General features: G+C 64.7%; 2 protein-coding genes across 3 annotated transcripts in view; one reads left to right on the top strand and one right to left on the bottom strand.

Annotated features, from left to right (window-relative positions):
• KCNG2 (potassium voltage-gated channel modifier subfamily G member 2) overlaps window positions 1-5,333 on the top strand; it is a 47,312-nt gene extending 41,979 nt beyond the window's left edge. The window contains exon 3 of the mRNA XM_051840431.2: window positions 3,140-5,333. Coding sequence (XP_051696391.2) covers window positions 3,140-3,838 — 699 coding nt within the window. The 3' untranslated portion in view covers window positions 3,839-5,333. The remainder of the gene's footprint in view (window positions 1-3,139) is intronic.
• Window positions 4,848-22,313, bottom strand: part of SLC66A2 (solute carrier family 66 member 2) — a 37,269-nt gene continuing 19,803 nt past the window's right edge. For both annotated transcript variants that reach the window (XM_008252688.3, XM_051840433.2), the window contains 2 exons: window positions 16,708-16,924; window positions 4,848-5,723 (listed from right to left, as the gene is read on the bottom strand). In XM_008252688.3, coding sequence (XP_008250910.2) covers window positions 5,516-5,723; window positions 16,708-16,924 — 425 coding nt within the window. In that variant the 3' untranslated portion in view covers window positions 4,848-5,515. The remainder of the gene's footprint in view (window positions 5,724-16,707; window positions 16,925-22,313) is intronic.

Here is a 22,313-nt window from a genome sequence, read left to right as displayed (position 1 = left end):
TCCATTACCGAGACCTCCCACTACTTCCTTCTCCCCCTGCTGAAGTGGGAGTTGCTCTTCCGGCACCTTCTGCGGGTGCTGCTTTCGTAGCCACCACCGGGGCCCAAAGCCCTGCAAACCAGAGCTCTTCCCGCCGCTGGGAAGAGTGGCCCACGCTCTGTCCAGGAAGAGTTGGCCTGAGTCCCTCACAAGCCCCCACCCACGGCCAGGTCATGGGGCAGTGGGTGGAGCACAGGTCCCAGAGCTCAGAGCCCACCTCCGAGGACCCACAGAGGCAGCTCAGCCTGTGGTCCAAGGAAAGAAACCATGGAGCCTCCAGAGTGGGCGAGTCTGGCTGAGCCCGGAGTGGCCAGGTAGGCCAGCGTGTCCACTTGGGACTTGGACTGAAAGCTGTAGGACCTCCTCCCTCCAGGCTGCTTGCTGACCTGAGGTGCCCCCTGCCTCCCTGCAGGGCCCGCAGACCTGGTGGCCCCAGGCTGGCTGGTTCTGACCCATCCGGGCCCCTGCCCTGGACGCGCGTGGGAGAGGCACGGGCAGGCACTCGGCCACCGCGTCCCTCACTGTGCCCTCTCAGTGCTGTGCCCGCCTTCCTCAGGCTGTGCCGGTCCCCAGAGCCAGGCCCTGGACACAGAGCTCAGGAGGGGCCGCTGTTGAGCTGTGTCCGGGGGGTGTCTGTGATGGAGACCGGTGCTGGTCTGCATTGTTTGAAAGCCCGTCTCACAGCCATGCCAGCTCTGCTGTGGTATGGCGTCACTGTCATGTTGCATCCGCGTCATCTAACGTGTGTCCTGTGTGCACTGTAGTTCAGTTGAGAAATCCAATCATGGCTTCTGCCTTTATATTACCTTTCTTAGGTGCACTTAATGTGACTGGTACAGTGGGACTTGTAGCAGCCATCTTACTCTGTTTTGCACATCCTGAGCAAACCATCTACTGATTCACTCCCCAGCTGCCCACAGCAGCCTGGGCTGGGAGCCCCACCCAGGTCTCCACATGGGGGGCAGGGACCCAAGCACGTGAGCGTCACCTGCTGCCTCCCAGGGCGTGCATGGGCAGGAGGCTGGAACTGGAAGTGGAGCTGGGGCTGGAACAGAATTTGCGGCGAGGCATCCCACATGGAGAAGTGCTTGCTAATGGTGCTGTTTTCACCACTGGCTTTTTCAGTGTACCTGTAGGGTCTTGTTCATGGTTCCTCCAGGGTTGATCGTGTAGAACGTATCGGGATCTGTGTCAGGGTCACTCTCTGGGAGTCCTGCGAGATGCACAAGTGGTCTGCCCACGTGGGTGCGTAGCCTGCCCCTCCTGGTGCTGCTGCTGCACACAGCGTGCCAGAGGGTGCTGGGCACCCGGGCGCACCGTCGGCGTCCTCGCTCTCCCACCCCACGCTGAGCACCTCACAGAGGTCATGGAAAGTGGCACTGAGAGAGGTTTATGGAGAAAATTCTGAAATCCATGTCTTCAAAAAGGTCAAGGAAATGCATATTTCGAAAAAACTATGCATGGATTTCAAATTCTGCTGCACCAAAATAGGCTTTAATTCTGTTCTGCACGGACTTTGTGAAGCACCCCCTATCCGTTGCAGCCCAACCATGTATGTGCACACGTTCTCTCCACACAACCTCCTCCAAGAACACACACGCGTGTCACCGCCACAGCCGCATGGCGGACGCGCACGGCGGCTCCATGCGGGCTCTGCGGCCAGCAGCTGTCCTCCTGGGGGAGTGCTGCTTCTGCCTCTGCAGGCTGAGGGGTGGCCCTCCCGGTCTCTCTGCCGGGCCTGGGGCCGCCTTCTCCTGTTCATCTGACTTGGAGGTCACAGAGCTCCGTCAGCTGGAGAGGTCGTTATTCTGTCCCGGCCACCCGCCTGCCGAGGCGCTGGTCACCCCTCCTCCTCATCTGTCCCCCAGCTCACGTCATTGTTGAATTCTCTCCCGGTGTGCTGATTCTCTGCCTGTTCAGATCCGTTAAGCTCTTCTAGTGAGTTTACTTCTCTCTGACAGAGCTTTGCAGCCCCGGGATCTCCACGTTTTGAGAGCTGTGGCCCTGTGCTGATGAGCTCCGTTCCCCTTCAGTCTCCAGGGACGCACTCATAGCGGCTACTTGGAGGTCGTGTGTTAAGTCACCACCTGCCTCCCCTTTCCTTGGGGCCTTGTGGTGCATGCTTGGAAACTGGACACTGCAGACACTGCATCCCGCAACCGGGGGCACCCCGTCCTGGGCAGCCTGTCTGCTTGTTCTTAGTGACAGGCCGGGTCCCTGTGGAGCAGCTGGTGCTGCCCTCCCCTGCCAGCAGAGCTCAGGCCCTGCGAGGCGCGGGGAGGGCCAAGCTGCTCCCCTACCCTGGCCACACCCAGCTGTCCACTGCACGCGGAGCCGCCGGCGCTCGGGTGGTTTCGGCAGTGTCCCGGGCCTTGGGTTTCTCTACAAACCGGCTGTGGGGTGGCTCTGCCTCCGTGGTTTCGGGGTCTGTGCCTGAGGCCTGTCCCCCAGCTCTGAGTCCCAGGCTGCCTCCCGCAAGCACTCCTGCCTGCGGCCGGGGCGGGGCTGCGTCAGCTCCACAGGTGGCCCGTTCCCTGCGCTGCCTGAGTGGCCTGCTGTCAGCTCTCCTGCCCTGCTGCAGCGGAGTCTGTCCCCGCGGAGAGCTCGTTCGCTCTCTCTTGCTCGCTCTCTGCTTGTTCTCGCTCACTGCTTGTCCCCCGCACCAGAGCACAGGCTCTGAGACAGTGGCAGCGTCACTCTGACTGCCCCCTGCCCCCGGGGACTGCTGGGCATGGGGTGACAGCCCCTGAGACCCCAGGGCCTGGCCCCTCCTGGCCTGAATCACTCAGCACCCATCTTCTCCCTGTCCTGCCCAGGAGTGGGGGCTGGGTGGGAGGAGGGACCAGCCGCCCCCACCAACACAGCCCCACACTGGGGTCGCCGAGGGCAGCGTCCGCGCTGCCGGGAGCCTCGTGCTTGGCCCTGTGTCATCTGCTGCCTGCCAGACCCGTCTCCAGAGGCCGGGCTCCAGGTTTGCCCGCGATTCCCACTCCACGCCCACCCCAGCCGGGCCAGTCCCGGTCGCACTACAGGGAAACTGGGCTCCGGGTCCCTGTGCCCAGGCCGCCTGTGCCCCAACCGGTGTCCCCCTCCTCCCCAGGGCGAGTGCTCCCCCAAGTGCCGCAACCTCTTCGTGCTGGAGACGGTGTGCGTGGCCTGGTTCTCCTTCGAGTTCCTGCTGCGCTCCCTGCAGGCTGAGAGCAAGTGCGCCTTCCTGCGGACACCGCTCAACGTGCTGGACCTGCTGGCCATCCTGCCCTTCTACGTGTCGCTGCTCGTGGGGCTGGCGGCGGGCGCGGGCCCCGGCGGCAGCAAGCTGCAGGAGCGCGCGGGGCTGGCGCTGCGGCTGCTGCGCGCGCTGCGCGTGCTCTCCGTGGTGCGCCTGGCGCGCCACTCGCTGGGGCTGCGCTCGCTCGGCCTCACCGTGCGCCGCTGCGCACGCGAGGGCGGCCTGCTGCTGCTGTTCCTCGGGGTGGCCACGGCGCTCTTCGCGCCGCTCGTGCACCTGGCCGAGCGTGAGCTGGGCGCGCGCCGCGACTTCCCCAGTGTGCCCGCCAGCTACTGGTGGGCCGTCACCTCCATGACCACCGTGGGCTACGGCGACATGGTGCCGCGCAGCCTGCCGGGCCAGCTCGTGGCGCTCAGCGGCATCCTCAGCGGCATCCTGCTCATGGCCCTGCCGGCCACCGCCATCTTCCACACCTTCTCGCGCTCCTACGCGGAGCTCAGGGCGCAGCAGCGGCGCGGGAGCAGCGTGCAGAGCCCCACCAGCGCCGGCCCGGCTGCGGGGCCCCCGTGAGCACCGAGCCCCCGCCACCCTCGGCCGCGAGGAGGGGTGGTGCGGAGGCCTCCCTCCAGCCGGGCCACCTGACCCCTCCCACGCCCCCGGCTGAGGGAGACGCAGGCAGGAAGGAGCCCAGCGGGCATGGTCAACACAACAGGCCCAGCTGCTCGACCTGGCCCGCGACCTAAGCAGGCGCAGGAAGCCCAAGGGGCGCTGAGACCCCTGCACTGCAACCCAAGAAAAGCCCTGGGTCTCCCACAGCACTGAGTTCCACGGTGCAGCCTGGGGTCCACCCTAGAGCACAGGGCTCCTGGGCCACACAAGGGCTTCCTGTGACCTGGGGGGGGTGCTCCTGTCCCACCAGGCTCCCCGCACTCAAAGCCCCAGGGCATGCCTGCACACAGCATGCAAACCTGTGCACACAGCATGGACCCCAGCTGCACCTGTCAGCCTGCACCTCACGGACGGGGCAAGGCCCCCAGGAGGCAGGGCAATGGCCGTGACCAGGTCTTGACCAAGCACAGCATCCCTGCTGTTCCTCCTGCCCCACCCCCATGTGGCCACAGTCCTGGAACAAGGAGGTGTCGACCATCCCCTCGGGAGGCCCAGGAGCCGTGGCCCCGTCACCCAGCACTCCGCTCCCAGAGTCACGTGACCTGTGCCCTGGCCTCTGACCCCCACAACCCCAAGCCCAGGCCCACACCTCCCCCGCCGCCCCTGCGCCTGCAGCTCCAGGTCGGTTTTCAGTGCTGGGGTCAGAAGCCCTGCCCCATCTCACCAGGGAGACTGCACCCATGCTCCCAGGGCCCAGTCCCCCACATTTGGAGGGGCTGCAGCAGCAAGGGCTGTAAACAGGCAGCCATCGGGGCCCCAAAGGAGAACCCTCAGCACCCAGCTGCACCCCTCAAGGCCTCCCCGCCAGGGCCCAGGGCCTGCCGGATGCCCTCAGGCCACACCGGGCTGGAGACTGCGTTGTGTAGTCCAGGCCTCGGGCACACTCGCAGCAGTTACCACCACAGACAGCTCCGCTTTTAAAAATAAACATTTTTAAAGCATCCAGCAGGCCGCAGAGCTGAGGCAGCGCCTCAAACATTCAGGAGTCTCCTCTGGGAAGGCAGGAGCGGCGGCTGCGGACGCCTCCCACCGCCACAGCAGGGGCAGTGGTCAGGGCTGGGGCCTGGCCTGAGTCAGAGCAGGTGCGACCCACGGGGGCCGCACCTGGTGCCAGGTACCCGCGCAGCGGCTCCCAGCTCAGCCAGACAGCAGAGCACGCACGGGGCCGACACGCCCAGAGAACAGGGCTGCGGACAGCAGCAGCATGATGGCAGCTGGGACGGCACGCCGGGTGGAGCTAGCTCCTGACTCCAGCTCTCCTGGTACCCAGCCTCCAGGCCCACCTGCCCGGCATAGCCGTGGCCTGGGATGGGAGCGAGGGGCGAGGCCAGAGCTTTAAGCCAGAGTGTGGTAGACACTTGCTTTTGTCGTCCCCTCAGACACATGCACACCCAGCCCCTGGGGTAACGCCTACTCTGCTGTCCTCTGCGGCGAGCCCCTGCCCAGTGCCCACCCTGACACCACCACACCCAGCTGACCACCTGTGGGCACTTCGAGGCCCACCCTCCCGCACGTGGGGAGCACAGGGCCAGCCGGCGCCTGCAGCCCAGCTAGGCAGCCTCGTCCTCCCTGATGGCCTCAGAGGGCCTTGGCACTGGCCGGGTGTGCTGCGTGGGGCACTGGCTTCTGGGGGTGGCGGGCGAAAGCGTAGGCCTGGCCCAGGATGGCCAGGTCCACCAGCACCTGCAGGAGGCCGCAGACGGAGAACTGCAGGGGCGCAGCCTTGAGCAGGAAGTAGGCGGTCTTGAAGGTGTCGCCGCTCGTCCACATGAGCACCATCTTGATGCTGCAGACACACAAAGGGCAGTCAGTGGTGGGACGTGGGGGACGCGCCCACCCTTGCCCCTCTGGCCCCACGGGGTCTCAGGGCTGAGCCCTGAGGTCAGACACGGCAGCACGGCTGCAGGGAGTAGCCGGGACAGGCATCAGAGTAGCCCACGGCCTCCTGGCTGGTCAGCGCTGTGAAGAGGGCTGCCCCTGCCCCTCGACCTGACCTGGGGTGTCGGCCAAGGGCTGCCAGGAAGGCCGCTGCCACCCACGAGCTGTGCGGCAGCGCCCGGGGCCCAGCCTCCCCGCTCCTGTCCCTGGTGATGGTGCAAAGCCCCCTTCAGAGGCAGCAGCTGCGCCTATCGGCCCCGTCCTCCTCCTGGGCTCAGCACAACCGTGTCAGGCGGAGATCAGTCCCGAGCGCCGGGCAGCCCAGGGGGAGGCTGCTGACCACGGACAGGCAGGTGCCCTTGGAGTGCAAACCCTCACCACGCACAGGGCCAGGGAGTCGTCCGTGCCCACACCAAGGACACGGCCACCTCCTGGAGCCCCAGAAGGGAGCTGCCCTGGGCTCACACAGCTGAGCATGGAGCCCGCGGTGCAAGGGGCCCGCCAGCACCTGGACACGGACCCCTCACCCGCAGGCTGCCCGGGCTGCCCACAGCCTGCTCCCTCCGCCCGCTGGAAGGCCCTACACCTGGATGTCCCCAGAGCAACAGCTTGTAAGCAGGGTGGGCACCGGCACGGCAGTCCCCATGGTGCCGGGACACATCCCACATCAGAGTGCCCGGATTCAGGGCCCCGCTCCGGCTCCCTGCCTCAGTGATGGCACAGACAGCTGGCTCCCTGCCACCCGCCGGGCACCCCTGGACTGAGCTCTGGGCTCCTGGCTGTTGTGGGCATTCAAGAAGTCAACTGAGGCCGGCGCCGTGGCTCAATAGGCTAATCCTCCACCTTGCGGCGCCGGCACACCGGGTTCTAGTCCCGGTTGGGGCGCCGGATTCTGTCCCAGTTGCCCCTCTTCCAGGCCAGCTCTCTGCTATGGCCAGGGAGTGCAGTGGAGGATGGCCCAGGTGCTTGGGCCCTGCACCCCATGGGAGACCAGGAAAAGCACCTGGCTCCTGGCTCCTGCCAGGATCAGCGCGGTGCGCCGGCTGCAGCGGCGGCCATTGGAGGGTGAACCAACGGCAAAAAGGAAGACCTTTCTCTCTGTCTCTCTCTCTCACTGTCCACTCTGCCTGTCAAAAAAAAAAAAAAAAAAAAAAAAAAAAAAAAAAAAGAAGTCAACCGATAGATGGACAGTCTCTCGGGTTTCTCTCTGCCTTTCAAATAAAATCAACGTGCGTTCACAGAAATACCCCAGATCTGGCCGGCGCCACGGCTCACTAGGCTAATCCTCCGCCTAGTGGCGCCGGCACACCGGGTTCTAGTCCCGGTCGGGGCGCCGGATTCTGTCCCGGTTGCCCCTCTTCCAGGCCAGCTCTCTGCTGTGGCCAGGGAGTGCAGTGGAGGATGGCCCAAGTGCTTGGGCCCTGCACCCCATGGGAGACCAGGAAAAGCACCTGGCTCCTGGCTCCTGCCATCGGATCAGCGCGGTGCGCCGGCCGCAGCGCGCCGGCCGCGGCAACCATTGGAGGGTGAACCAACGGCAAAGGAAGACCTTTCTCTCTGTCTCTCTCTCTCACTGTCCACTCTGCCTGTCAAAAAAAATAAAAAAAAAAAATAAAATTAAAAAAAAAAAAATACCCCAGATCCGCAGAATGAATGCCTGTCTGCTCTGCCCACTGCCTGACAGTGCGGTGGCGCTTCTCTCCGGGCAGGCACTGACCCAGGGAGCCCACATGGGGCCGCCAAGGGCCAAGCCGCCCTAAGTCAGCTGCTGCCCAGGCTCCGGCTCTCGGTGGATGAGGGCCAAGCCCCACAGCTGCACGGAGACCAGCAAGGGCCAGCGCCTGGTGTGGGCACGTCACAGCACGGCCGGGCACCACAGTCGGGCAGCTGAGGTGGTGCAGAGGGGCCGCCTGGGCTCACACGGAGTGGGTGGAAGGAACCAGCGGGAAGAAGGTCAGAGCCGGGGTCAGCCAGCGGGTGGGGCTGCAGCACCCCGAGTCACAGGACTGTGCTGGGTCTCCGGGACCAGCTCCACCACCAGCAAAGGCAGAACCCAGGGCTTCGAGAGAGGGGGGCTGAGGAGGGCCCCTCTGCTGTCCACTGCGCTCGACCCCTGGGGCTGCCTGTGGCCTTGAGTCCCTCCTCTGGCTTCAGGGTTACAGCACAGCCACCAGGGGAGACTTTTCATGCAGGTCAGTGGTGCGACGTGCCCCTCAGTGTCCCCCCATTCTGTCTGGGGTGCTTCTCCCACCTGAGGTCTCTCCCACACACAAGGCAACAACAGTTCTCAGGTGTGACACCTCCCCTGCACCTGCTGTGGAGCCACTGTGAACACCTGGGCACTGACCAAGTCCTCTGACCTCTGCTGTCACCACCCGCCACGCTCCCCATCCACAGAAGTGCAGTGGACCCAAGACCCAGGCGGGACGCACAAGCTGACCCCTGCTGCCCACCCTGGGCTTGGGCAGGACTCAGGCCTGGGGCTGCTGCCCCTTCACAAGATTCCCACTGTGGGGGCCGACACCTGGTCGTGGATGCGGCAGATGCCCCGGCACCGCTCGGTGACCCGCACAACTCCACGAAAGCAGTCCAGCTCTCCTGACCGTCTCCACGCAGGACTGCTGGACTTCCTCAGTGTCACTGCTTGGGCAACGACGCGGCTTGGACTTGCGAGGGAGGCCCCCAGCCAGCGAGCAGGAGTGCAGTTTGCCTCACTCCACCCTCAGAACTTGTCTTGAGTTAGCTGGGAACCTTCGGTGTGAACCCAGGTTCTGGCTTCCCTTGGAGAACATCTTGGGAGAGAAGCCGTGACTGCAATCTAACAGACAAGGGCTGTCTGGGTAACAGGTGCTCAGGCTGTTTCCCCTTGGGTCAGTGCTGGCAGCTGGGGGCCTTCAAGGCGCTGGCCCTGGCCCAGCTCCTCCAGGCTCAAGTCCAAGGGCATGCAGTTGGGCACAGTGCCCCCCATTTTTTAAAAAGATGTATTTGAATGAATTTTTTTTTATTTGACAGGTAGAGTTACAGACAGTGAGAGAGAGAGAGAGAGAGAGAGAGAGAGAGAGAGAGAGAGAAAGGTCTTCCTTCCGTTGGTTCACTCCCCAAATGGCCACTACGGCCGGCGCTGCACTGATCTGAAGCCAGGAGCCAGGTGCCTCCTCCTGGTCTCCCATGCGGGTGCAGGGGCCCAAGCACCTGGGCCATCCTCCACTGCACTCCCGGGCCACAGCAGAGAGCTGGACTGGAAGAGGGGTAACCGGGACTAGAGCCCGGTATCCATATGGGATGCCGGCACCACAGGCGGAGGATTAACCAAGTGAGCCATGGTGCCGGCCCCTTAAAGATGTATTTGAAAGAGAGAGAGAGGGAGTATCTTCCACTGCTGGTTCACTCCCCAAATGGCTGCAGTGGCCACGGCTGGGCCAGGCCAAAGCCAAGAGCCCAAGCACATGAGACGTCTTCCACTGCTTTCCCAGGTGCATCAGTAGGGAGCTGGAGCGAAGTGGAGCAGCCGGCACTGTAGGCAGTGTCTTTACTGGATACACCACAGCACTGGTCCCTCCCCCTTTTTTAAAGAAAGTAACTTTTTTTAAGCCATTGCCTTAATTTTTAAAATTATTTTCATCAACTTGAAAGAGTGACAGATCTCGCACCCGCTGGTTCACTCCCCAAGTTCTCCACAGCTGGGGCCGGACCAAGCCCAAGCCAAGGCCTGAAACTCCAGTCTCCCACATGGGTGGCAGGGGCCATCCCTGCTGCCCCCCAGGGTGCATTAGCAGGAGGCTGGAGCAGAACTCCAACGCGGAATGCAAGCATCGCAAGCGCTGGCTTAACCCGCGGCAGCACAGCGTCGCTGGCACGCCGGCACACCGGCACACGGGCACGCCGGCACACCGTGCGGCTGCAGAATCCGCCCGGCCCGCTGCTGACGCTGGTTAATCCGTGTCTCCGTCGTCTCAGCCGTGCGGCTTTAGTGCTGGCCCCTGCAGATCCTTCCAAAGAACCAGCTCTGCGGGGACTGCGTGCTCTGTGCTCACGTCATCCGTTCCTCCGAGCTCCGCACTTGAGTCCCGCAGGAGGTGAGGCCGGGGCCGCCTTTCCGCTGTCAGCGTGTCGACTCTAGTTTAAATCGCGGCAGGCCCCCTCCAGCACTGCTTTAACCGCATCCACAGCTCCGTGCTGCTTTCACTCAGTTCAAACACTGACTCAAGGTCCGTTCAGAGGTCTGTTGTGTAGCTGCGCCGCTTCTCTGGGAGATTCTCCTTTCATGATCGATCGCCTCCTCAATCACACTTCAGTCACACGTGCTTTGATGACGTCAGCTTCCTGAAATAACCAGAATCCAGCCGGTTCTGCTGCAGGCAGTGCTGCCGCCATCTGAATGGGAGAGCTCGCGGTGGGGGGGCCTGTGACGGACGCCCCTGCGCCCCGGGCACTGGCCAGGGCTGCACCCCACACCTGCGCAGGCTGGGCCGCTGCTCCGGGGCCAGCCCGTGAGCAGCAGGAGGAGAGACCCTGCCGTGCTGTTCCCACAGAGGACCCGCCCCCTGTGCCGTCAAGCTCCTCCCTTTCCAAAGCTGTGCTTTCTCCACCTGACCTGTCCTGCACGGTGGCACCAACTCAGGACCTCGGCACCACGCAGCAGGACACAAGCCTCGGGGGCCAGCGAGCCCAGAGGGCCAGAGTCGCCCTCAGCGTCAGACCCCCCGGGGCCCCAGGGTGAAGATGCAGGATGGGGAAGCTGCTCAGCCCCACCCGGCACACAGCATCACGGGGCCCGTGCAGCAGGGCCAGGCAGCGCTGGGGAGGCTGTGGGCAGCTGGGCAGAGCCCCCAGCACGGCGTCCCACGTCCCAGTGTCCCAGCCTCCTGCACTCAGCTCCTCTCTCGCGGAAGCGGCCACCCGGCCTGCTCTCGTGCTCTGGTTTTCGACACTCCCAGGAGAGCACGGGCGGCCTCTCGGCTCTCACACTGCTCCCGGGACAGAGCCCGGGGCTCAGGAGACCCCAGCACCCAGCGCCTTGGAAGCGTCCTGTGTGGACACTGGGGCCCCGGCCAGCCCCTCAGTCTGCTCCCGCGCACCGAGCTCTGCGAGCCAAGGACCTGGCGGTTCCGCCTGGGCCACGTGTGACCCACGCCGTAGCCTCGGGCAGTCGAGCGGTCACTTCCCCTCAGCATCCTCTGGCCCTAGGCCTCCCTGGAAAACCAGATGATGCAGAGCACACGCACCACTCACGGCCACGGCTGCTCTCCCCGCGGCGCAGCGGGGGCTGCAGCCAGTCTGTGGGGCTCACTCACATTTGGGGACGTGGCTCCTCTCAGAACTGCTCCATGGAATGAGCTTGAAAAAACCCGCAAAACATCTCCACGGAGTTGGCAAACACCAGCGCCCTAAACCTGAAGGAAGGCTTTGGGTTCCCATCTGAAAATCGGGAAAAGACAGATGGCCTGCGGCCTGAACCCGCAGGAGACAGGATCAGGCGAGGCGGCACAAGAAATGAAACAGGAAGTCCACAGCGGGCTTCGTCCCAATCAACCCTGTGCCACGAGGGACGCCACCGAGAAAGTGGAAGGGCTGCCCACAAGAGGGGAGGAAGTCTAAGTCCCACGGGGGTTTCAGGGAGTTCGTGGAGACGCCCACCGAGCTGGGGTCCGTGGAGACGCCACGTCTGGGCCCACAGAGACGCCCACACTGTGTCCGGTGTCCCGGCAGATGTCTGGGCTGTGCCGAGTGGAGCCCAGTCCTCTCCTGCCCATGCCCTCCTGCAGGGGCCCTCGCCCTGTGGCCACTGCCCGAGTAGTGTCCCCGCTGGGCTTCACCGAGAACCGGGAACAGCTTTCTCCCACAGCGTCCCCTCCCAGCCTCTCGGCCGCTGAACGTCACTGGTCCGCCTTGCGGCGCCCACTGCACACACAGACACAGACAGCCTGGGCAGGCACTTGGAGACTCCCGGAAGAGGGGATCTGACAGATGCACAGGGAGCGCGTCCCTGGGCTCTGGGAAGACCGCTCACTGCACCAAGATAAGCGCGGCTCCGCTTTCCCACGGGCTTCGTGTTTGATGAGGCTCCGGCTCCAGGACACACAGAACACTCACGGCTCAGCCAGAGAACCCGCAGCCCAGGCAGCAGCGGCGGGGCGGTGGGCGCCCGGACAGTCCTCCATGTCACAGGGAGGGCGGCTGACACCAGCGAGGGCGTGCAGGTGGGTGCAAAATGTGTCTCCCGTGTGACAGGAGCAGGCCGCGTGGCTGGCGTGTCTCCTGGTGACGCAAGTGGGCCGCGTGGCTGGTGTGTCTCCCATGTGACGGAAGTGGACCACATGGCTGGCATGTCTCCCGGTGATGGAAGTGGGCCGTGTGACTGGTGTCTCCTGGTGATGGAAGCGGGCTGCGTGGCTGGTGTCTCTCCCGGTGATGAAGCGGGCTGTGTGGCTAGTGTGTCTCCCATGTGACAGGAGTGGGCCGTGTGGCTGGCATGTCTCCTGTGTGACAGGAGCGGGCCACATGGCTGGTGTGTCTCCCCTGTGACGGAAGTGGGCCGCGTGGCTGGTGTGTCTCCCGTGTGACGGAAGTGGGCCGTGTGGCTGGCGTGTCTCCCATGTGACAGGAGCGGACCACATGGCTGGTGTGTCTCCTGTGTGACGGAAGTGGGCCACGTGGCTGGCGTGTCTCCCGTGTGACAGAAGTGGACCGTGTGGCTGGCGTGTCTCCTGGTGATGGAAGTGGGCCGCGTGGCTGGCGTGTCTCCCGGTGATGGAAGCGGGCTGAAGTCACAGGACCGTGAACACGGAGCCTGCTCGCTGCCTGCGGGGCTCTGTGCGTGTTGGGGCCCAGCAGAGCAACCCTGAATGCTCACCCTGGAGGGCCCAGCCCGAAATGCAGCCACTGACCTGGCGCGCGTGCTCCTGGGCCACAGGGTGCGCAGACCTGGGGGTCTGAGGCTTCCCGGAGCCTGCTCCCCAGGTCAGCCCTGGACGTGGCTGTGATGGCCTGGGAGCCCCCCTGAGGAAGACACCACCCGTGTTTAGCTGTGTTCAGCACAGCTGGGTGCATGGTCCAGCCTGGCCTCCCACTCAGCCTACAGCCGTTCAAACAGCTTCTGTGATGCAGCAGGGTGCACCTGCCTCCTCCCCCGTGCGCTCACGCCACTCCCTCCCTGAAGATCTCGCCTTTCCCGTGGCCTTCCTGGGGCCACTCCTCTTCCACACGCACCTGCGGGCTGGCGTGTGCCGTGGGCCTCCCCCCTGCCCCTGCCCCGTGCTGACCACCTGCAGGCTGGCGTGTGTCATGGGCCTTCCTCCTGCCCAGGCCTGCGCTGACTAGGACCTGCAGGCTGGCGTGTGTCGTGGGCCTCCCTCCTGCCCAGGCCTGTGCTGACCACCTGCAGGCTGGCGTGTGTCGTGGGCCTCCCTCCTGCCCAGGCCTGTGCTGACCAGTACTGCAGGCTGGCGTGTGTCGTGGGCCTCCCTCCTGCCCAGGCCTGTGCTGACCACCTGCAGGCTGGCGTGTGTCGTGGGCCTCCCTCCTGCCCAGGCCTGTGCTGACCACCTGCAGGCTGGCGTGTGTCGTGGGCCTCCCTCCTGCCCAGGCTTGCGCTGACCACCTGCAGGCTGGCGTGTGTCGTGGGCCTCCCCCCTGCCCAGGCCTGTGCTGACCAGGACTGCAGGCTGGCGTGTGTCGTGGGCCTCCCTCCTGCCCAGGCCTGCGCTGACCAGGACTGCAGGCTGGCGTGTGTCATGGGCCTCCCTCCTGCCCAGGCCTGTGCTGACCAGGACTGCAGGCTGGCGTGTGTTGTGGGCCTCCCTCCTGCCCAGGCCTGTGCTGACCACCTGCAGGCTGGCGTGTGTCGTGGGCCTCCCCCCTGCCCAGGCCTGCGCTGACCAGGACCTGCAGGCTGGCGTGTGTCATGGGCCTCCCTCCTGCCCCAGGCCTGTGCTGACCAGGACTGCAGGCTGGCGTGTGTCGTGGGCCTCCCTCCTGCCCAGGCCTGCGCTGACCAGGACTGCAGGCTGGCGTGTGTCGTGGGCCTCCCCCCTGCCCAGGCCTGCGCTGACCAGGACCTGCAGGCTGGCGTGTGTCGTGGGCCTCCCTCCTGCCCAGGCCTGCGCTGACCAGGACTGCAGGCTGGCGTGTGTCGTGGGCCTCCCCCCTGCCCAGGCCTGCGCTGACCAGGACCTGCAGGCTGGCGTGTGTCATGGGCCTCCCCCCTGCCCAGGCCTGTGCTGACCGCCTGCAGGCTGGCGTGTGTCGTGGGCCTCCCCCCTGCCCAGGCCTGCGCTGACCAGGACCTGCAGGCTGGCGTGTGTCGTGGGCCTCCCTCCTGCCCAGGCCTGTGCTGACCAGGACTGCAGGCTGGCGTGTGTCGTGGGCCTCCCCCCTGCCCAGGCCTGTGCTGACCACCTGCAGGCTGGCGTGTGTCATGGGCCTCCCCCCTGCCCAGGCCTGTGCTGACCGCCTGCAGGCTGGCGTGTGTCGTGGGCCTCCCTCCTGCCCAGGCCTGTGCTGACCGCCTGCAGGCTGGCGTGTGTCGTGGGCCTCCCCCCTGCCCAGGCCTGCGCTGACCAGGACTGCAGGCTGGCGTGTGTCGTGGGCCTCCCTCCTGCCCAGGCCTGTGCTGACCAGGACTGCAGGCTGGCGTGTGTCATGGGCCTCCCTCCTGCCCAGGCCTGTGCTGACCACCTGCAGGCTGGCGTGTGTCGTGGGCCTCCCCCCTGCCCAGGCCTGCGCTGACCAGGACCTGCAGGCTGGCGTGTGTCGTGGGCCTCCCCCCTGCCCAGGCCTGCGCTGACCAGGACCTGCGGGACGCGGGCTCGCTGTGCTCACAGGGCGCTACCACTCACTTTGCAAAAGGGAAAGAACTCAGAAATGTCTCGGCAGGTGCTCCAGGGCATCGAAGGTGGGCATGCGCACCTGCGCACCTTCAGCGTGGCAGCCTGTGTGGACACACGTGCACACCACCGCACACGCGGACAAGGGGGACAGGGCCTCCTGGGCGGGGATGGCTCCGTCACTCAGGGATCCAGGACTCCCGGCCCTGGTACAGCCCAGGGACTTGCTCTTTAACACAGAGCAGAGCCGCGGGGCCCGGGCAGAGCTGGGCAGCGCCCCCGCTTCCCAGCCTGGGCCGGGGTTCTCAGGACAGCCAGGCCCACCACGCTGCACTCACAGGCTCACAGGACCGCTTGCCGCAAACTCCCGGTTGGGGTACCTAAACCTCACTTAAAACGTGACCCTGGGGGCATAAGCCAGGACCACCTAAAACCTGTCAAACTCAAGGCAGAAGCACCAACCCCACCCATCGGGGCATTCCTGAGCTCGGCTGGGCAGGAAGCCGAGACGCCCACCCGGCTCTGACAGGCAGCCCCCGATCTGAGCAGTAATAAGGGGCCCAGGTGGGGCAGGACCCCACTGAAGGGGACAGGTGGGGGCTGGGGACACCCCGAAGCAGCGGGAGCCCCCCACATGAGCAGGCTGCAAACCGAGGCCGGCCCTGCCCCCTGCCCCTGCCCCAACTGTCAGCCTGCCTCTGGCCAGCACCTCCACGTGTCCACTGCTCCCTCACTCCCCGGCACCTTCAACCACAGGAGAGCGGCCAGGCCTTCTGAAGGACGTGGGGCACCACAACCTGCGCAGGACCAGAGCACACGCTGGGCATGAGCGGCAGCAGCCACGCCTCAGGTTCCACCCGCGGGCTGCACGCCAGGTCCCTGACCCCGACACGGGCACGCGCTGGGCGTGAGCGGCAGCAGCCACGCCTCAGGTTCCACCCGCGGGCTGCACGCCGGGTCCCTGACCTCCACACAGACACACGCTGGGCGTGAGCGGCAGCAGCCATGCCTCAGGTCCCACCCCGCGGGCTGCACGCCAGGTCCCTGACCCCCACGCGGGCACACGCTGGGCGTGAGCGGCAGCAGCCATGCCTCAGGTCCCACCCCACGGGCTGCACGCCGGGTCCCTGACCCCCACGCGGGCAGGCACCGGGTCCTCCTACCTGTGGCCTCCTCTATGTGACAGCCCTCAGGGTCTCAGAAGCTGCTGGCACCGTGACCTAGGTCCACCCTAGAACACAGCCCGGACGCGAGGCCCTCCGCATGGCTCCTGTTCATCAGGTTTTGTCACACAGGAATGAAACGAGAACCTGACATTCTGCTGTGTGCCCTCAGCCTGGGGCCTGGGCTGGGCGGGGCGGGACCCAAGGCTGAGAGCCGGACAGAGATGGATCTTCAGAGGGACGCAACGCTGCTCCAGGGGACACCAGGAACAACGAGGACGACCTCAGGTGACCCCAGAGGGGCCCTTCCCTGCCCCCAGGTCCCACCCTCGGAACACAGCCCCGGGATGGCAGGTCCCCTGGCAGGGAGGGGGCGACACCCCAGCAGCCACCAGCAGCCTCGTCTGAGCTGTGCACCTGAGCCAGCATGACAGGCGCTCCCAGGGAGGCCCCCAGGTTCAACAAGGCCACCAGTACAAGGGTCACGAGCGGGAAACACCACACCCGGGCCAGGTCACCTCACCCTGCCCAGTGGACCCCACACCCCACGCAGAGGTAAGGACGGCCCCGGCACCCGTCAGCTCAGCTGCCCGGGCCCTGCCATGACACTGTTCTTAGGGAGGTCTCCAGGGAAGACGGGGATCAGAGAAGTCGGCGCCATGGCCTCCCCAGGACTGTCTCTCAGTGCTCTAACCCCCCCCCCCACTCACAGGAGAGGGGAGCCCAGGCCGGGCACACCTGGGGACAGTCACAGAGCCCCCCTGGCCCGTCCCCTGGGCTCAGGCTACGTCCTCACAGCCCTGGGCAGTGCAGCCCACCCAGAACCACCTGCCCAGGACAAGAGGTCGGGGCCTGCGTCTGTCGGCCACCACGATCACCGAGCGCGGGCTCAGCCTGGCCCTACCTCATGCCCTCGGTGGAGCGGTGCCGGTGGTTTCGGTAGAGCTGCGGAACGCCCAGCATGGCCTCGGTCAGCACGGCCAGGAAGCCCAGCGTCTCCACGAAGAGCGTCGAGTCGATGGACAGGTAGGTGACGTAGGCGGCCACGCCAGCAAAGGCCAGGACACATTGCACGTAGTCCCCAAAGCTGCTCCAGTGCCAGAAGTGCCGGGGATCGAAGTCTAGGCGAGAGGAAGGGGGGTCAGAGAGGGGAGGGGAGCAGGTGAGCTGGGGCCCCTGCTCTTCCCATAGCCAGGCAAACATGGCTCTGCCGCTGCGGAGGGACGGGCCCTCCCAGTACCTGCCCCCTTCGCTGCCCCGAGACCGGCACTAAGAGCCACACGCCGGGGTGCGGCAGGTCCTGGCACTGTGGTTACCACGCCAGGTGGGACACCGCCTCCCATAAGGGAGAGCCTGGTCTGAGCGCTGGCTCTGCTCCCAGTTCCAGCTCCTGCTGACGCACATGCTGGGTGTCCCCGGCCAGCCAGGTGGACACTCGATGGAGCTCCGGCTGCCAGCTCTGACCAGTCCACATGCAGCCTTGGAGGGTGAGTCAGCAGATGGGAGATCGCTCTGTCTCTGCCTCTTTCAAACGAATAAATAACATCTTTTTAATTCAGGAAAAAAGAACAAATTGACACATGACTTCATAAAAATGTAAAACTTCTGCTTGTCAAGAGATACCATGGAGAAGAAAAAGCCACAGACTGCAATAAAAATTCTGCAAATCTCACATCTGTTTAGGGCTGTTTACAAAACACAGAAAACCCTAAACCCTCAACCAACAACACAGTTCAAGAGTTGGCAAAGGGTCCAACACTGTGGTGTAACAGGTAAAGCCGCCTGCAGTGCCGGCATCCCACGTGGCACCAGTTCAAGACCCTGCTGCTCCACTTCCGATCCAGCTCTCTGCTGTGGCCTTGGAAAGCAATAGAAGCTGGCCCAAGTCCTTGGGCCCCTGCACCCACGTGGGAGACCTGGAAGAAGCTCCTGGCTCCTGGCTCCAGATCGGCACAGCTCTGGCTGTTGTAGTTAATTGGGGAGTGAACCAGTGGACAGACGCTCTCTCTCTCTCTCTCTCTCGCTCTTCTCCTCTCTTCTCTCTCTCTCTGCCTCGCCTTCTCTCTCTGTGTAACTCGACTTTCAAATAAATATTTTTAAAAAATAGTTGGCAGAAAATTTGGGTTTTTCAACAAGAACAGGACCAGGATCACTAAGTCCAGGGAACATACGGCTCCCACAGCACACAGCCCAAGGCCATGAGGAGTCCACGGCCGGGACGGGACCCTGGCCAGACCTCACAGAAGACACTGCCTCCTGCAGGCCACACAGACCACGGCCACCAGGAGTCCACGCAGGGACAGGACCTGGCCACACCTCACAGCTGCACCCTGGAGCCTGAATTTTCTGTGTGAGGCGCCACTCCCTCACTTCCACACCACACCCAGCTGGGGCACAGCCAGGCGGCCATCAGAGGCTCAGGGACACTCAGAGGCTGGGGGACACAGGGCCCCCCAGCTTCTGCAGGTTCGCCGTCCACCCCAATGACTGGGACTCACGGACAATCCTCGGAGGTGCGCCAGGCAGGGGTGTGTCAGCAAGGCTGAACTGGTCCCGGCTGGTTTTCCCTCGTCCTGAGACTTCCCCACACACCCAGAAGGGCCCTCCTGCACGGACAGCCCCGTGTCCTACGGACGAGGGTCTGCAAACAGCACCCGAGGTGTTGCTGGCTCCAAACCTCTGGCCGTGGCCTTCCTGGACTGTGCCAAGCATGGTCTAAACAGGAACGTGCCCAGTGCACTCATGGCCTCCCAGCCTCCTGTCCGTAAACAGGGATCGGGCTTCCCGTCAGGTCCACTGGCAAAGGACGCGCAAGGCTTCAGTGCAGCCTCGGGCCGGCGTTTCCGGTGACTCAGCTCCCATACACGGGTGCTTCTAATCCCAGCCAGCAGCTTCACCCAGGAATACACGCGGCAAATCTCTGAACGTCTGCCTTGCCCACATGAGGGTGACAGCGGGGCACCCACGGAGCCCAGCACTCACAGGGCCTCCACATCATGCCTGTGCCACGCGTGGCCCTTGGCCTGTCACACACAGCCCGGTCAGTTCCGTCATCCGCCTGTTTTCCAGGCTATAGGATGTGCAGGGCTGGGCCAGGGACCCACATCAACTTGGCGCTGGGAAGCCACACGGGTGCCATCTGTGTGGGAAGACAGCTCTGCTCATCCCCAGCCTGCTGCTCCCAGGCCCTCCCCACAAGGGAAGAGATGCCCCTGGGGCTGCCCATCAGACCCCCCCATCGCCGTGACTGTGCTAAAGGGGCCCTCCCTGTGCAAACAGGGGATGTGAACAGGCACTGCCCAGTCTCAACTCATTCATTCTCTCACAGCACGAGCATCACAGTTCAAAGCAAGGAGTAAGTGGTCGGTGTCTGCCAGCAAGGCACCTGCTGTCCAGCTGCGGGGCCGGCCAGGGAGGTGCCTCCTCCCCCACGTCACCTGCCCTGCTGTCCAGCTGCGGGGACGGCCGGGGAGGTGCCTCCTCCCCCACGTCACCTGCCCTGCTGTCCAGCTGCGGGGCCACCCAGGAGGTGCCTCCTCCCCGTCACCTGCCCTGCTGTCCAGCTGCAGGGCCGGCCGGGGAGGTGCCTCCTCCCCGTCACCTGCCCTGCTGTCCAGCTGCGGGGCCGCCCAGGAGGCGCCTCCTCCCCCACGTCACCTGCCCTGCTGTCCAGCTGCGGGGCCGCCCAGGAGGTGCTTCCTCCCCGTCACCTGGGCCAGCACCTCCAAGGCCTCAGAAATCAGACTCTGCCAGGGAAGGCCGTGTGCACAGGCAGCACCTGCCTCTGCACAGCCCCAGCTCTGCCCAGCAGGTATTCCAGGAAAAGCACCCAGCAGTCAGATGTGGGAAACTGAGGACCACAGAACAGAGTGGCCCCAGCCCAGGCCTCAGGTCTCTGGAGGCCAGAGCAGCCGGTTCACCGGGGAGGGCGATGCAGCAAGACGGGGTCCACGACAGGATCACAGAAGGCAGCCTAGCCTGGCCATGCTGTGCCAGGAGGCTGCGGCAGCCCGTGAGCGCCCTCGTGTGGCCTGCCCCATCCGGCTCAGGTGAAGTCCTCCAGAGAATGAACCAGTTCCTGCAGAAACCAGTTTCCCCTGCCTGGGGCAGGGGCTGCAGGCCGGGAGCCCTTGTGAGTTGGGATGGACTCACCCCAGACCTGACACAGGGACACCCCCAGCGTGCCTGGCGAGCAGGAGATCCTGTCCCTGGAGCCGGCCTCACACCCAGGGGCACTCACACCAATCACCAACGAGAAGCAAGCAGCTGGGCCTGCGGAGGAGGGGCCACGGGGCTCTCCCGAGCAGGGCTGCGTGTCCTGGAGGGCCACACGCCCACACCGGCAGCAAAGCCACCTGTGGCCACACTTCAACTGGGGCCACGCCCACAGAGCAGAGGGCACCTTCCCACGCCAGCCCCCGAATCCCCCATCCCCTCGTGCACACCCACAGCCCCCAAGTGACCCACCTGCTCACGGCACCACGCTGACTCTGGATCTCCCATCTGCGGGCTCCTTCCCCACGTGGCCGCAACACCCAGGAGCCAGGAACTCCCAAGTCTCCCGTGCGGCACCACTGCCGCCCCGAGACACCTGGCCAGGAAGCCGCTCCAGAAGCAGGGGAGCCGGGACTCACACCAGGCTCTCTGAAGGGCTGCGGGCATCCTGAGCCGTGGTTACCCACTGCACCACACCAGCCCCGAGCCTGCATCCTAGTGCGTGCATCTGGGGGTGCACTGGAGAGAAACTCACAACAAAGCCACGACGAGGTCCTGACTCCTGGGCCATCGCCCGAGCATCAGGTGAGCAGAGCCTCCCCGGGAGCCTGAGACTCAGAGAAGGAGCCCCGGCACCAGCTCCGGCACCTGGGGTGGGCACCAGGCGGGAGTTCACAGGATGCTTCTGCGATTTCCCAGGGACGCAGGCCCAAGCCAGGCTGCGCTGTCTATGCTGGGGCGCAGGAGCAACACAGCAAACAGGGAGGCAAGAGAACAGGACGGCATCTGCACGAAGGGCCCCTGTGCGGGGGAGCCGAGAATTCAACAAGAAAGCCTGTGCAGGCGGGAAAGACCGGAACGTCCCTCCAAAGGCATCGCCAGGAAGCTCCAGCGAGCAGGCGTGGGCACGCCCCGAGCTCCTTTTGGACACAGGTTTGACAGGAGCAGGGATCTCCACCCGCAGAACCCACGGCCCAGCACGTGGTGCGCCAGTATCTGAGCTGAGTGTGGGGCTCACACGCACCCCAAAGACTGAGCACAAGGATGGAGAAAATCCTACAAACGATGTCGCTGGCTCCTGCAGAAGCAGCATGTAGCATTTCACCCAACTCTTCCCGTTATTTTTATTTATTTATTTATTTAAACACTACAGCCTCTTTTTTAGGATTTTTATTTATTTATTTGAAAGGCAGAGTTACAGAGAGGCAGAGAGAGAGAGAGAGACAGAGACAGAGACACTGATCTTCCATCTGCTGGTTCACTCCCTAAATGGCCACCGACGGCCGGAGCTGGGCCGATCCAAAGCCAGGAGCTTCTTCCCAGTCTCCCATTGGTGCAGGGGCCCAGTGATTTAGGCTGTCTTCAGCTGCTTTCCCAGGCGCATTAGCAGGGAGCTGGACTGGAAGTGCAGCAGCCGGGACTTGAACTGGCGCTCATACGGGATGTTGGTGCTGCGGGCGGCGGCTTTCCCACTACGCCAGTGCTGGCCCCGACACTACAGTGCTATTTAAAGTACCTGCTGACTTACTTGAGGGGCAGGGTGACACAGAAATAGACAGAGAGCTCCCACTGGCTAGTTCACTCCCCCAAAGCCCACAGTGGCAGGGCCATGTGGGTGGCAGGGACCCAAGCACCTCAGCCACACTGCTGCCTCCCGGGGTCACGTGAGCAGGAGGTGGAGCCTGGACAGGGCCAGGTCAAACCCAGGCACTGTGTCTGGGACGTGGGGTCCCAGCTGCGTCTCCACTGCCGGGCAGGCGCCTGCCCTGGTTCCACTATTTTTAACACGTCCCCAGGAAACCTGAGAGCGCGGGTGGCTGAGCCCCAGCTCGCATTCCACTTCCAGGGGGCAGCGGACTCTGCCCAGGCCGTCTGACATTCAGACCACTCGGACACGTGCTGAGGACTGCAAGGCCGGACGCCAGGCTCGGAAAACAGCCAAGCCCAGAGCTCCCCAGGCTCAAAGGCCACACCTGAGGCAGTCACGGCGCCTGGGCCCCGGCCTGGGCACACCGACGGCCCGGCAGCAGGAGCACAGGACGCCCTGGCTCTTGGGGGTCAGCCGGGGCAAAGGACACCAGGGTGGGGGAGGAGCAGACAGCGCATTGGCCTCTGCGGCCCTGCTCCCCGACCCGTGAGACAGCCCCCACTCGGGGCAGCCAGGACGGGGCTTCCTCGCCAGGGCCAGTGCAGGAGCGGCGGCCGGCCCCTTCCCCTCTGCCTGCTCCCCTCCCCCACTGTGTCACCACCGATCCTGCCTCAGCGCACTCCCAGGGTCCAAGGGGGTGGGGCAGC

Source organism: Oryctolagus cuniculus, chromosome 10, assembly GCF_964237555.1.
Source record: "Oryctolagus cuniculus chromosome 10, mOryCun1.1, whole genome shotgun sequence".
Lineage (NCBI taxonomy): Eukaryota > Metazoa > Chordata > Mammalia > Lagomorpha > Leporidae > Oryctolagus > Oryctolagus cuniculus.
Note: the sequence above shows the minus strand (reverse complement) of the source record. Positions and strands in the feature narration are given on the sequence as shown.